General features: G+C 30.9%; 1 protein-coding gene across 6 annotated transcripts in view; it reads right to left on the minus strand.

Annotated features, from left to right (window-relative positions):
- Window positions 1-221: 221 nt before the first annotated feature.
- The window catches only part of Pot1 (protection of telomeres 1), a 105,708-nt gene continuing 93,327 nt past the window's right edge, over window positions 222-12,602 (minus strand). For 5 of the 6 annotated variants that reach the window (XM_046422445.2, XM_046422442.2, XM_046422443.2 and 2 more), the window contains 5 exons: window positions 12,409-12,544; window positions 7,589-7,677; window positions 5,085-5,176; window positions 3,500-3,605; window positions 222-1,391 (listed from right to left, as the gene is read on the minus strand). In XM_046422445.2, coding sequence (XP_046278401.1) covers window positions 1,279-1,391; window positions 3,500-3,605; window positions 5,085-5,176; window positions 7,589-7,677; window positions 12,409-12,544 — 536 coding nt within the window. In that variant the 3' untranslated portion in view covers window positions 222-1,278. Of the gene's footprint in view, window positions 1,392-3,499; window positions 3,606-5,084; window positions 5,177-7,588; window positions 7,678-8,706; window positions 10,268-12,408; window positions 12,545-12,602 lie in introns of those variants that run through there. The other variant, XM_046422444.2, reaches the window with a different exon arrangement.

Here is a 12,602-nt window from a genome sequence, read left to right on the forward strand (position 1 = left end):
CAGTAAAGGCTCTAAATAGATAATAAAACACAAATACTGACTCCAATCTATCAGGATTCAAGTTTTCTTATTAAAAAAAATGCATTGTTCAGGGGTTCAAAGACATGTTAAATGCTAGATAGTGGCTGGTATATAGTACCTAGTATCTACTATGTTGCTTTGATTCTTTGCCTCATCATTATCATGCTACCACTCAATGTACAGCAAATAAATGAAACCAATGAAATGTGTGCATTTATTTATTCTTCACTAATACTGAACTAGGCAGATTGGTATTTGTCAGTCATTAGCACATAGACAAATCTATCCATACATACAAATACATGGGAATATTTGTATGAAATTAAATATTCATGATTTTACACTTGACAAATAGTGCCAGGTAAAAAGCAGACTATTATACTGAGTTAACATCACATTCAATTAGTTAGAAACTCTAATATGTGTATATTTTACATAATACTATTGAAAATGTATATAATATAAATAAGTCATTAACATTAATCTGATCACTTTATTATGTTGGTATGGAATGGAAAATGTTTTAGTATCATGGAAAGAAACAAGCAATCAAGACACATAATTCAGGTCTAAAGAAATGGATTTACCCCAAAATGATCAATATCACAACTGAAATAAAGTATTTTTGTTAAATGCAGTTAAAGTAAATCACACTTTTACCGAACTGTGGTTCACTCTGACAAACATTTCTTTAAGCAGAACTTGGTTTAGCGGATCTCTCTGAACAAAAACAAATCAAAATAAAACCAATAGCTTGCATTTAGTGAAAGCTGAGACTGAAGGTAAGAATATTTCCTAATCTCACACCCATATTAACATAATAAAGGCTGCTGATACAAAAATCAGGTAGGAAAAGAAGCTCATTAAGGAATGGTATATAGCACAGAAATCAGTGGTTGATACATGAAAAATGCCATAGAAAAACTGATTTTTAGTTTAGGGTAATAAAACAGGCTTCTCTGCAAGGACTGCAAAAAATCAAATGAAAGACTAGTCTTTATTTATTCAATTTTCCTTTTATGTCCCTGGCAGTCATCATGTGGATATTTTGAGCAACAAGCACATACTCAAAAGAAGGCGTTAAGATCACAAAATGTCTATTAAAAAAAAAATCTAAAATAGTAGTAAGAATGAAAATGTGACTGTTATTTGAGTAACAGCCAAATGTCTTCCTTGTTTTGCAAGAACTTCATAAAAAGTAGTAACTTTTGCTTTTTAATTTAGGGTATTTTATTTAGGCTAAGTTGAATGGCAATATTAGATAAGATCTTCTGCAACTGTGGTGTCAAAAATTTGATAGCAAATTTGCTGCTCCATTCCATTTGTGACACTGTAAGATCTGATGAAACATTCCAACCATGGGTATGCATCTACAAACAAACACACAAAAACAACAAAACACTATTTAACCACTAACACTATACATAACCATATTAACCATTAACACTAAACAAATAATTGGCAATTGTGTCTATTTAATTTTTTTCCCAACAGCAGAAGAAACTGATTAAATCTATTTCATTTCAAAATGCTTGATATCAAAAGTAGTAAACCAACTTTTATTCTGTTTTCCTCTGCTGACTACTTAGTGATTACCCACATACTTTTTAATTTTTTTCCTTAAATGATTAAAAGAAATAGAGCCTGAACTTCAAATTAGTTCCAGCCCTTACACTTGCCAAGCTGGACTCACATCAGGTAGCAGATATGGAGCTCAAGCAATACTGGCTGCCACAGATGCCATTTCTAAGCTTTGGGTTTATTATCATGGTAAGTTTATTTGTAACTTCTAGAAAAATTGCATATGTTTCTTCAAGTTCAAGTGTGAAATATTTTTAATAAAGTACTTAATTTTGGCAAGGGTAAAGTGAAACTGACACTGTCCTACACTGCTGATAGAACTGTAAACAGATAAAATATTTTTAAAGAACAATCCTGCAGTATATATCAAAAGCTACAAGGTCCATGTTTTATTTTTTGACATGGGAGTTTTGCTTCCAGAAATCTATCCAAATAACTCAAATAACCAACATAAATAAAAACAGACAACAATAAAACTGAAGAAGATAAACTTTGTTTGAGATGAACAAAACTATCTCTTTGGAACTGTCACAGATGCAGATTAACCAGAGAAAAGTATAGTGATTAAATTGCATGGAAATGGAAGGAGACCCTCATTGTTATACAAAATTACATAAGAGGTTATGAGGGGAAGGGGAAAAAAAAAACAAGGAGAGAAATGAATTACAGTAGATGGGGTAGAGAGAGAAGATGGGAGGGGAGGGGAGGGGGGATAGTAGAGGACAGGAAAGGTAGTAGAATACAACAGTTACTAATATGGCATTATGTAAAAATGTGGATGTGTAACTGATGTGATTCTGCAATCTGTATTTGGGGTAAAAATGGGAGTTCATAACCCACTTGAATCTAATGTATGAAATATGATATGTCAAGAGTTTTGTAATGTTTTGAACAACCAATGAAAAAAAAAGTAATCCATAAAAATTAAACCAACAACAGTTAGATCTACAGCAGGTAAAATTTCTTAGTGATAAAAATATTTGGAATAATCAAATTGTCTTAAAATGATTTAGATCTGCAAGTTTCAATATAAATAGAAATAAAAGCCTCAGAAGGAAAACTCCGGCAGTAGGTATAATCCATACAATTTAATCTTAAGAAAACCTAGTTGATCAATCAAATGCTTATATGAAAAATAACTAAAGTTCATAAAAAAATAGAAAAAGAAAACTTGTATAATCTGAAGCTAATTATCAATAAACAGAAAATCTACCAATGAATTAAATGCCTAAGTAGAGTTTATTATAGAAAATGTTTAACATCAAAATTTCAGTCCTTTTTGGTATAATTTCAACCTAAATGTGTATATGCACAAACTTTGTATCAAATGTGCTTATGAGCCGGGCGTGGTGGCACATACCTATAATCCCAGAGCTCAGGAGGTTGAGGCAGGAAGATTGCGAGTTCAAAGCCAGCCTCAGCAAAAGTGAGGTGCTAAGCAACTCAGTGAGACCCTGTCTCTAAATAAAATACAAGACAGGGCTGGGGATGTGGCTCAATGGTTAAGTGCCACTGAGTTCAAACCCCACTACCCATTACCTGCAAAAAAGTGCTTATAATCAAAACAGCCTCCCTTTTACTACATTTCAAATTACTTATAAAATATTATATAAATATTTCATTTATACCTTCTCTATCTCTGTCTCATCAAGAGGTGGATAATATAGTAATTACTATTTAACAATTCATTTGAATTCAAAGCTTTCATATTTCTAACTGTCTGCAGATTAGATATATGCTAGATGCTCTTTCAAGAATAAGAAAGAAAGGAGGGTTAGGGATTTGGCTCAGGGAGAGACCGCTTGCCTAGCATGTGCAAGGCCCTGAGATTGAGTCTCAGCCCTGAAAAAAAAAAAAGAATAAGAAAGAAAGAGATTGTCAAAATATTGTTACCTACCAATTTTTATCCCTGAAGGGCAAAACATATCCATGATCATATCCATATTTTTTTGAAGGTCATCATCAATTAAGACTTCTGATGCTGGAACCTGGAAGAATTTTTCCTTTAAAAAATTATGACAGAATGAAAAATAAAATATTAATGTTTTTAATCATAATTAATATGAAAGTATTTTAACATTACCTAATATACTGAAATAATCTAGGATCATTTCACTTTATCAAGATTATAGAATTCATAAATTAGAGTGCTGATCTTTAAAATCTGCTTACACTTCTTTAATGTTAAAAGAACTTTGTGATATACATATATATAAAATCAAGTTAGGTTACTCTGACTTAATGATGATGATAAAAAATAGACTGATGATTCTCTATACACGAGAATACAAAATCTAGTGTTAAGTTTAAAAGAACATAACATAGTATGCATTTATTTTTTCTCCTCTCTACTAGGTTGTAAGTTTGCTTACTTTGGTCAGTGCTGTATCCTTATCACACTGGAAAGGACTCAGTGCACAGGTTATCATTAAGTATTTATTTAATAAATGGCTAATGAGTTGTGAAAGTAGGAGAAGATGTCTTCTCTCAAACTAACCTCATGTTCAAGATGTTTAGTAAGAAGTTTAACCTTACCTTAATTAAGCCCTTAGCCTGTGGGGTAATGTCTAAACTTAGTGGCACACCTGATAGGAGGAAGACTTTGTTTGCCTGGGGTGGGGGTTGGGTCATTCTGAATAGTCTAACAATGTGATTCACATGGAAAGTTTAGGGTATGCATTATCAGCTTGATGATGACTCAAATCAGTCACATGGGCAGTCAACCATGCCAAGGTGATGGAGTCACAATAAACATTTTTGACATCAAGAGTCATTCAGATTCCCTGGTTAGCAATACTCCACTATATAGTTACACTGTTGCAGGAAAAGTAACACAGTTCACAATTTCATGGGGACAGGATGACTCTAAGTTCCATATTTGGAACTTTCAGAAACTATGTAATCTCCATTTTTGGTTGATTTCAATCTATATCCTCTGCTACGCAGTTCTATATTTGGACTACAATAGTTTTCAGTGAGTTCCAAGGTTTTCTTGTGAATTATGAAAACTAAAGATGGCCTTGGAGACTTCTGAACTTTAGAAATATCAGAAGTGAGGATGGGCATATGGAACGCTCTACAGCTTTACACAATGTCTACCTCCTTATCAAAGTAGCTGTATTTCTTCTAATATGAAATGTGGAGGCTTACAAAGTATGGTGAAACACTTACTATAAATAATGCTTATTAGTGTGGCCATACTTCTGATTTTTGGACTTGCAGTTCAACTTAAGCATGATACAGACAATGACTCTTCAAATTTCTATTCCCATTTTTTTCATTTTTCAAATATCAAGATTTATAATATCAAATCAAAAGAGAGATACAAACACAGACAACTTAAAGATGTATAAGCTTATATTTTATTTAAACTTTCACGTTGCCTTAAAAATTTTAGAAATTAAATAGGTATGTATAAGTGTATTACAATTTAAAAAATTTTTCTTTTAGATGGAAATGTCATTATCAGCTTTGTTACTTACTGAATCCTTGAGATAAGCTTCTAATACTCCAGTTCCATCATCAAAAGTAAATGTCATAACAAATACATACTCAAGGGGTACAATACCTAGTACTAGTGAAGGAAAAAAATGAACAAAAACAACCCATGAGTCTGCTATTCCTTATTATCAAGGAAAAGTCAAACTTGTTTTATTATGTATTAACATATAAATATTGTTTACTAAAATACTTCAAGAGATAAAGAAACTTTCATATTCAACTTTTGCTCTCTAAAAGCAAAATATTAAGTTTATTTAGCAGGTTTAATCTGGAACATTCCACAGTATTTACACAGGGATAATGTCTTATGCTATTACAGCAATGGAATCTTTCCTTAATCATTTTTATAATGTATCTTTAAAATGAGAAATCATAAAGTATAAATCATAAAGTATTTCATAAATTGTAATACACTGCATTTAGTCTTCTGAAAATTAAACTAAAATAGCAGGATTAAAAAAATAGAATGCAGTTCTTTTTTTTTTTTTAACATGCCACTCCTGTTTGTATTGTAAGTATAAGGGATCGCTTATTATGTTTTAAGGAATATTATCTGATTGAATTAACAAAAATCTCAGAATCTGGGATTTCATCATGATGAAAAGATGAAGAATAAGAAAGATATTAAAGACACAAAATCATGTTTGTATACGGAAATGAAAGATACTCAATATGCTTACATACCTTAGCTTCCATCTACAGAACCCATATTTAAACTGTAGGACTAACTGTACTAATCAAGTAGGCAAATAATAAATCAGGGCACACAGACATGAATTTAAGCATGTAACAGATATTATTATTACAGAGGAATTGATTTTCAGGTTTCAAAAGGTCTCAAATAAGTTAGAATAGTTAACTAAAACCAAGAAGGAACAACTTAAACTTACGCAGAAGATCTACAAAAACAAACAAAAAATTGCATTAAAAATATGATAGAAGTCAGTACGGTGGCTCCTGCCAATAATTCCAACTACTCAGGAGGCTGAAGCAAGAGGATCAGAAGTTTGAGGTCATCTTGGACAACTGAGTGATACCTCGTCTGAATGAATGAATGAAACAAAGAAACTAAAGTGTCGGAGAGGAGAATGTAGCTCAGCATGTCCTTAAGGCCCTGAGTTCAATTTCCAGTACTGCCAAAACAAACAAACAAACAAACAAAACAACAAAAAGAATGATGGGAAGACCAAGCCTGACATCAAGAAGTTCAAAGGAAAAGCGTGTGTCGGTCGGCATTTTTTTCCCGGGAGCGTATGGGGCATTGGCGGGGAGTTTAAAAATAAAGTTTGTTCCTGTTTGAGTGGCTCGTGATTTTGTGCCCAGCCAGACTGCGGCAGAAAACAATATGGAATTTCACTAGAACACAAATAAAATATGAGATAGCAGTATCATACATCTGTATTACAAAAGGAACAACATACAACTAGGTATAGAAATAAATATCTAATCACTAAAAATTTGGCTAGTAAAAGCTAAGTGTCCAGTTTTAGAGAAGCTAAAACTTTTCATTATATTTGAAATTGGCTAGATGTCAGCAATCCTGCATCCAGCTTTGAATGTCAAACCCCAGTTAAGAACTTTGGCTAAGTAGAATGTTTACTGAGGAGGAAAAACAAAATAGTAAGACATGTGGAGAAGTACTAGAGAAAATGAGGGTGCCTGCTTGAAGAAATAAGATTCCAGAGGCCTGACAAATATCTTCAAATGTACTAAGTCTGTTTATCTTACAGAATAGGAAATAGACGTGCTCAATAATTCTAGTAGACTGAATGGTGCATATTAAAAGTTCTAGGTAGGGAGATTTTGCTTCAATGTTAAAAGTGTCTAAACCCGGTGCAGTGGTGCTGCCTGTAATCCCAATGGCTCAGGAGGATTGCAAGTTCAAAGTCAGCCTTAGCAAAAGCAAGGTGCTAAGCAACTCAGTGAGACTCTGTCTCTAAATAAAATACAAAACAGGCATGGGGATGTGGCTCAGTGGTCAAGTGCCCCTGAGTTCAATCCCCTGTATACTGCCCCCTTCCCAGCAAAAGTATCTAGTACAGGCTGCCTTGAAATGTAATGAGTACCCTGCCATTGAAAGACTTAAACAAAGGCTGGATGACCATAGTTAAGAATTCAATTTGAAAAGATTCTTTATATTGGGAGAAAGTTGTTAATTGCTCTAAAACCCTTTCCAATCCCAGAGCACTTAAGAGCTGAAGTGATTTTTCAGAACCTGTATTTATGATCAGTGACTAATGAGAAAACAAATTATTGATAATTAAAATTTGCATTATGATGAAAAATATAGGATGACACTCTTGAAATGTACTTGCAAGTGTATTAAACATGTAGACTATATTTTAATAAAATCACTGTAAATGATTTCCCTTAAAAAAAGTTAACCTAGTTCTGCCTTTTATATTCACAAACGCTAAAATATACATCAGTGAGATGATCTTATACAGGAATAGTTAAAACTGTACGACATGGAAATTTAGCTAACCTTCTGCCACCGAAGAAGGAATCCATGATGTTTTATCGATAACAGAATTTAGATTTTGTATGGGTCTCAAATTAGAACACTGTTTACATCTGAAATTAATAAAAGAAAAAGTTGTGAATATTTAAAAGTAATTTAATTATTATTATAACATTTTTGCTGCTTAAGTACATATAAGTTTAGAAGGTAAATTATTAAACAGAAGAGTACTGTACTACCTATATTGTAATGTACTTATTTCAAAAGGGCATTAACAAAAAATAAGGCTTTTTTTTTAACATAAAAGCAATAAAAAAGATACATGGGGATCAAAATAAGCAACTCTACTTTGAGAACTGAGGAATGAATTCCAGATGCCAATCATTAATTAATTTGACTCTTAATTTCATAATATTAAAAAGTTGAAAGAGATAATTTCTAAGAATTCTTTTGATTTTATAGCAAGCAGTCAGGATTAGATACTAAAAAAAATAAAAAGAATACTAATTAAATTACAAATAATCACATATAGAGGTTTATAGTTTATGATGCCTAATACTACAGTTCTCTTTTAAAATGTAAAAATATCTAAACTTATGTTACTACTAAAGTTGTACACTATTTAGAATAGACATTTTGCTTTGCTTATATACCACATATTTTAAGTTTGAGTAATTCTTTTTTTAATCACACATCACCATATATTTATAACATATGATAAGAAAATATACTTGAATAAAAATAAAAATTCAGATTCAAAAGATTCCTTTTATTTTCACTTTGGGGCAAACAGGGTAACTGTATTAAATTTTACCACCTAATCATCAAATACATAAATGATTCTTTTTTTTTTTTTATTTTTTATTGTTGGTTGTCATAAATGATTCTTAACTAACTAAAAAGACAGCTGAATGAAATAATAATATTGTCTAAAATAGGAGTCTGAAATATTAATTAGATTGTGACACTGATAAAGCAAGTATACTAATTAAAGATTTATGGAAATAAGTCAAAATAAGAGAACTTATTAATTCCAAATCAGTAAAAGGTGAAAAAGGACAAAATTTGGAACATTTAAGAAAATCAATTCAACAAAAAGACTTGAAACATTTTTAAAGAAAGTAAAAATATACTAAAAATGTGCTAAGTAGAAAATAATAAAAATGAAAAGATATATACTACATACTAATAATTAAAATGTATTTAAATTCATCTGCTAAGGATAACTAAACAATTTGTGACATATTAAAACTGGATGACACAAACTTGAAAACAGAATTAGATACTAAAATAAGTTGAAAACAATAAAAAAATATTAGCAAAAACAAACCTTAAGGAAAAAAATTGTGGTTAGAAATGTTTTCCTTTTGTAAGGACCAATAATACTCAACTAAATGAACTCAGAAAAGAGCCTCAAAATATATATAGCAAATGGTAACAGAATAAAGAGACTCAAAATCACAGAGGATGTTTACACACATCTTATAAGAAAATGTTTAAATCAATAAAATCACAAAAGAAACAGAATTTTTTATTATAACTAATACGCCTGATCTAATGGACAAATTAAACTCTAACTCAACTATTAAGTAATGTACATTTATCTCAAAACTTGAGATAAATCTATGGCTATATTCTCAGGAGGAAATTTATAATTATAAATGTTAAAATATATTAAAAATTAATTAGTTGAGGCAAGCATTAAATATAGAATGTTTGAAAAACTAAGGAGACCTAAAGAAGTAAAGGAAGACAAAGAGCAGTAGTACAATAATAAAGAGGATGATCATGAACAAAAGTCAGCTGTTTTGACAAAGAAAACTCAAGGAAAAAAAGAGAGACACACAAACAATATTAAGTAGATGCAACAACAAAGCAGATATTTAAAAAGAATTTGAAAATATAATCAACAATTGTATGTCAATAAACTTAAAAAATGAAATGAATACTTCTCTAGAAATATTTCATTAACAAAATATAAATACTTAGCAGATATATAACCATTAAAGAGACATACTGAACCATTAGCTTAAATCTTTTTTAAAAAGGATCATGTCCAGACAACATAAAGAAAGCTTTTAAAAACTTTTATGGGCTTGGGAAAGCATTTTGGCAAATATGACTATATTAATATTTTAAAACTCCATAAAACAAAGGAAACCATGAAATTAGAAAGATATAGATAGCACTGTTAAGTATGTAACTGACAAAATATTAGTATTTCTACTACAGAAGAATATTTACAAGCAGTTGCATGCACATGCACAAATTTAAACTAAAAAGAGAGTGGTAATCACATAGAAAAGCAGGCAAAAGATGTGAACTTGGAATTGATGGAACAGAATACTGAAATAGTCAATAAACATATAGGTTGTATAAACCCAATAATCATCTAGAAAATACAAGAAAATACATATACACCATTTGAAGTCTAATAAAGTTATAAGTTAGATTTACACCAATTCATGGAGAGAACATAATAGAAATTGAAATTTTTATATACTACTGATGAGACCATTAATTGTTAAAAGCATTGAACAATTCAGCTTTTTTCCCAAAAAAGCAAAAAATATGCTTATCTTATGACCCAGTAATTCCAGTTCTAGGTAAACGACTTAGTAGTCACTTTCAAACTCTTTTGGCAAGGACCCATAGTAGTAAATTCATTTTAGATTATGTCCTGGTATGTATCCCAGTATATATCTAAAAAAAAAAAAAAAAAAAAAAAAAAGTCTAAAAAATATCTAAAATATATAAAAAAACTAAAAAAACAAAACTGCTGCTCATGATCACTGAAATGATTTTATGACAAAGAAAATGTGTAACAGGTGATGATTTAGTATTGTCATCTTTAAATTAAATAGCATATACCAATTAATAGGAAATAGATGAATAATTACGATATGTTGATAGAGTACAGATAGTAAAATAACCTAAATCTATACAATCTACATGGATAAGTCTTGAAAACAACATTGAATTTTAAAAATGCTGCATATGAGAAGGCATGGTATATAACAGTTTACACACATTTAAAAAACACAAAAAATAATAAGATATACTGCTTACGATGTTCATATATTAAAACAGAAGCATCAAAACATGCATGAGAAGGACTGACACAACTTTGGAAAAATAGTTACCTGTGAGAAAAAAGGGTTAGAGAAGGGTCTGTTATAAGGACATATTTCTTCTCTGTAAAATACCAATTCTTAAATGTAAAGTCTGAAAAATGCTAAAATGCTAATATCTGCTAAATCTAAGTAGAGGGTACATAAGTGTTGTGACTTTTTTTGATATTTTTGTAAGTTAAAGTTATTTTATAATTAAAGATAAAAAGGAAATCAATTAAAAGACATGTTGGCTTTTGCTGCTGATATTCAAGTAATAGAAAATTTAAAATATCTTTAAAATTTAACATGTAAACAAAATTTCTGTATTGGTTCATGCTGAAAGTGGTGAGAAAAGCTGACATCCTTAAAATAACTTTTATAAAATAGAATACTGGTAAATTAACAAATGACATTCTAGAGTTCATAACTAATATCTGCTTTCCAAGTTTAAGAGTAGTCAATTACCCTATACAAGGAAGTCAAGTCAGAAGAAGGGCAAGAGAGAGAAGAGGTGTGTATGAACACACAAACACAGACTCACACACCCATAAAACAAAACAAATGGAAAATCCCATGTTAGTGATTTCATTCAAGAAGAAACATACAGAACATAAAAGGTTTTGATTGTTGAATTAACTGGTGGATAAATCTTGAAGATGACTCTGAGGTCATGTATCTAGTGAGAGATATAAAGATATTGGGCACATCAAGGTAAAAATCAATATTAACCTAGGCATTTAATTCAGTGGTGCAAATAATTAGTTCCACTTTATGACTGAAGCATTTTGATGTATCTTATAGGGGATAGAACCTGGGGGATGCCTACCAGAGACTCCAAGTTCTCAATCTGGGAAACATGATAACTGCAGTAAATAATTTTTCAATGGAAATCAAGATGTAGCCATTTTTAACAATGACTAACAATTGCTACAAATTTAGGAGTAGGACAAATAGATAGTACAAGATTCATCCATCCTAAAATCCAAGGTCTCAAAGCAGGACATTTCCATGGTGATTGTTTTTTTCAAGCAGCAGGTGGCATTTTTATCTCTATGCTTTCCTTATAAACCTAGATATCTCTTTATATATCATAATGCATTCTTTTAATTTTTAGTGCAATCAAATTTTTAATCTAATGTCCTGGCAAATCTGGAATTCAATCACTTATTATTAAGTTTGCAGCACTGAAATTTTCTCTGTAGCTATTATCTAAATCTTTGTGAAAGAAAACAAGTATCTGCATCTGAGGAAAAAAAAAATGTTGTAGGCTTATACTTCAAACACTGTGTGCTTAATATATAATGCTTAATAGAATAGAAAAATCTAGCATAGATAATCCTTGATCTATTTTGGAGTTACATCCTAATAAACCAATTTTAAGTTGAAAATACCTTAAATTGAAAATGCATTCAATACATCTAACCTAGAGAGCATATAGATTAGCAACACATTCCGCTGCAGAGTGTTAGTTGTTTACCCTCTTGATCTTGTAGCTGAGAACTCCAGCTTGCTACCAGTGCCCAGCCCTGTGAGGGGAGTACTGTACTCATATGACTAGCCCAGGGAAAAATCAAAATTTACTGAGTGTGTGTCACTCCAGCCATTGTAAGTTGGGAACCATCTGTACAGATAAGTTGGTACTAAGTATCTGCTAAACATATACTAGTGCATGGGACAAAATACTAACAATATAGTTTTTCATTCCAAAAATTCTCTGGGTTGAAAACATACCCGTAGTAAAACACTTTTCCTTGTATAAGAAATGGTGCTGAAAGATCTAGGAGTTCCAGGTCTTCAGGGCCAGATCTCACAGGAATTACACTATGAAACTTGTTTGAGAGTTTAAATATTTCACCAAGCATACCTCCTATTAAAAAAGAATAAATTAGCCATCCAGGTTTATTAAATAAGCCATATCAGGTTTA

Source organism: Marmota monax, unplaced genomic scaffold, assembly GCF_021218885.2.
Source record: "Marmota monax isolate L192 unplaced genomic scaffold, Marmota_monax_Labrador192_F-V1.1 WCK01_AAM20220418_F8-fsc00027, whole genome shotgun sequence".
Taxonomy (NCBI): domain Eukaryota; kingdom Metazoa; phylum Chordata; class Mammalia; order Rodentia; family Sciuridae; genus Marmota; species Marmota monax.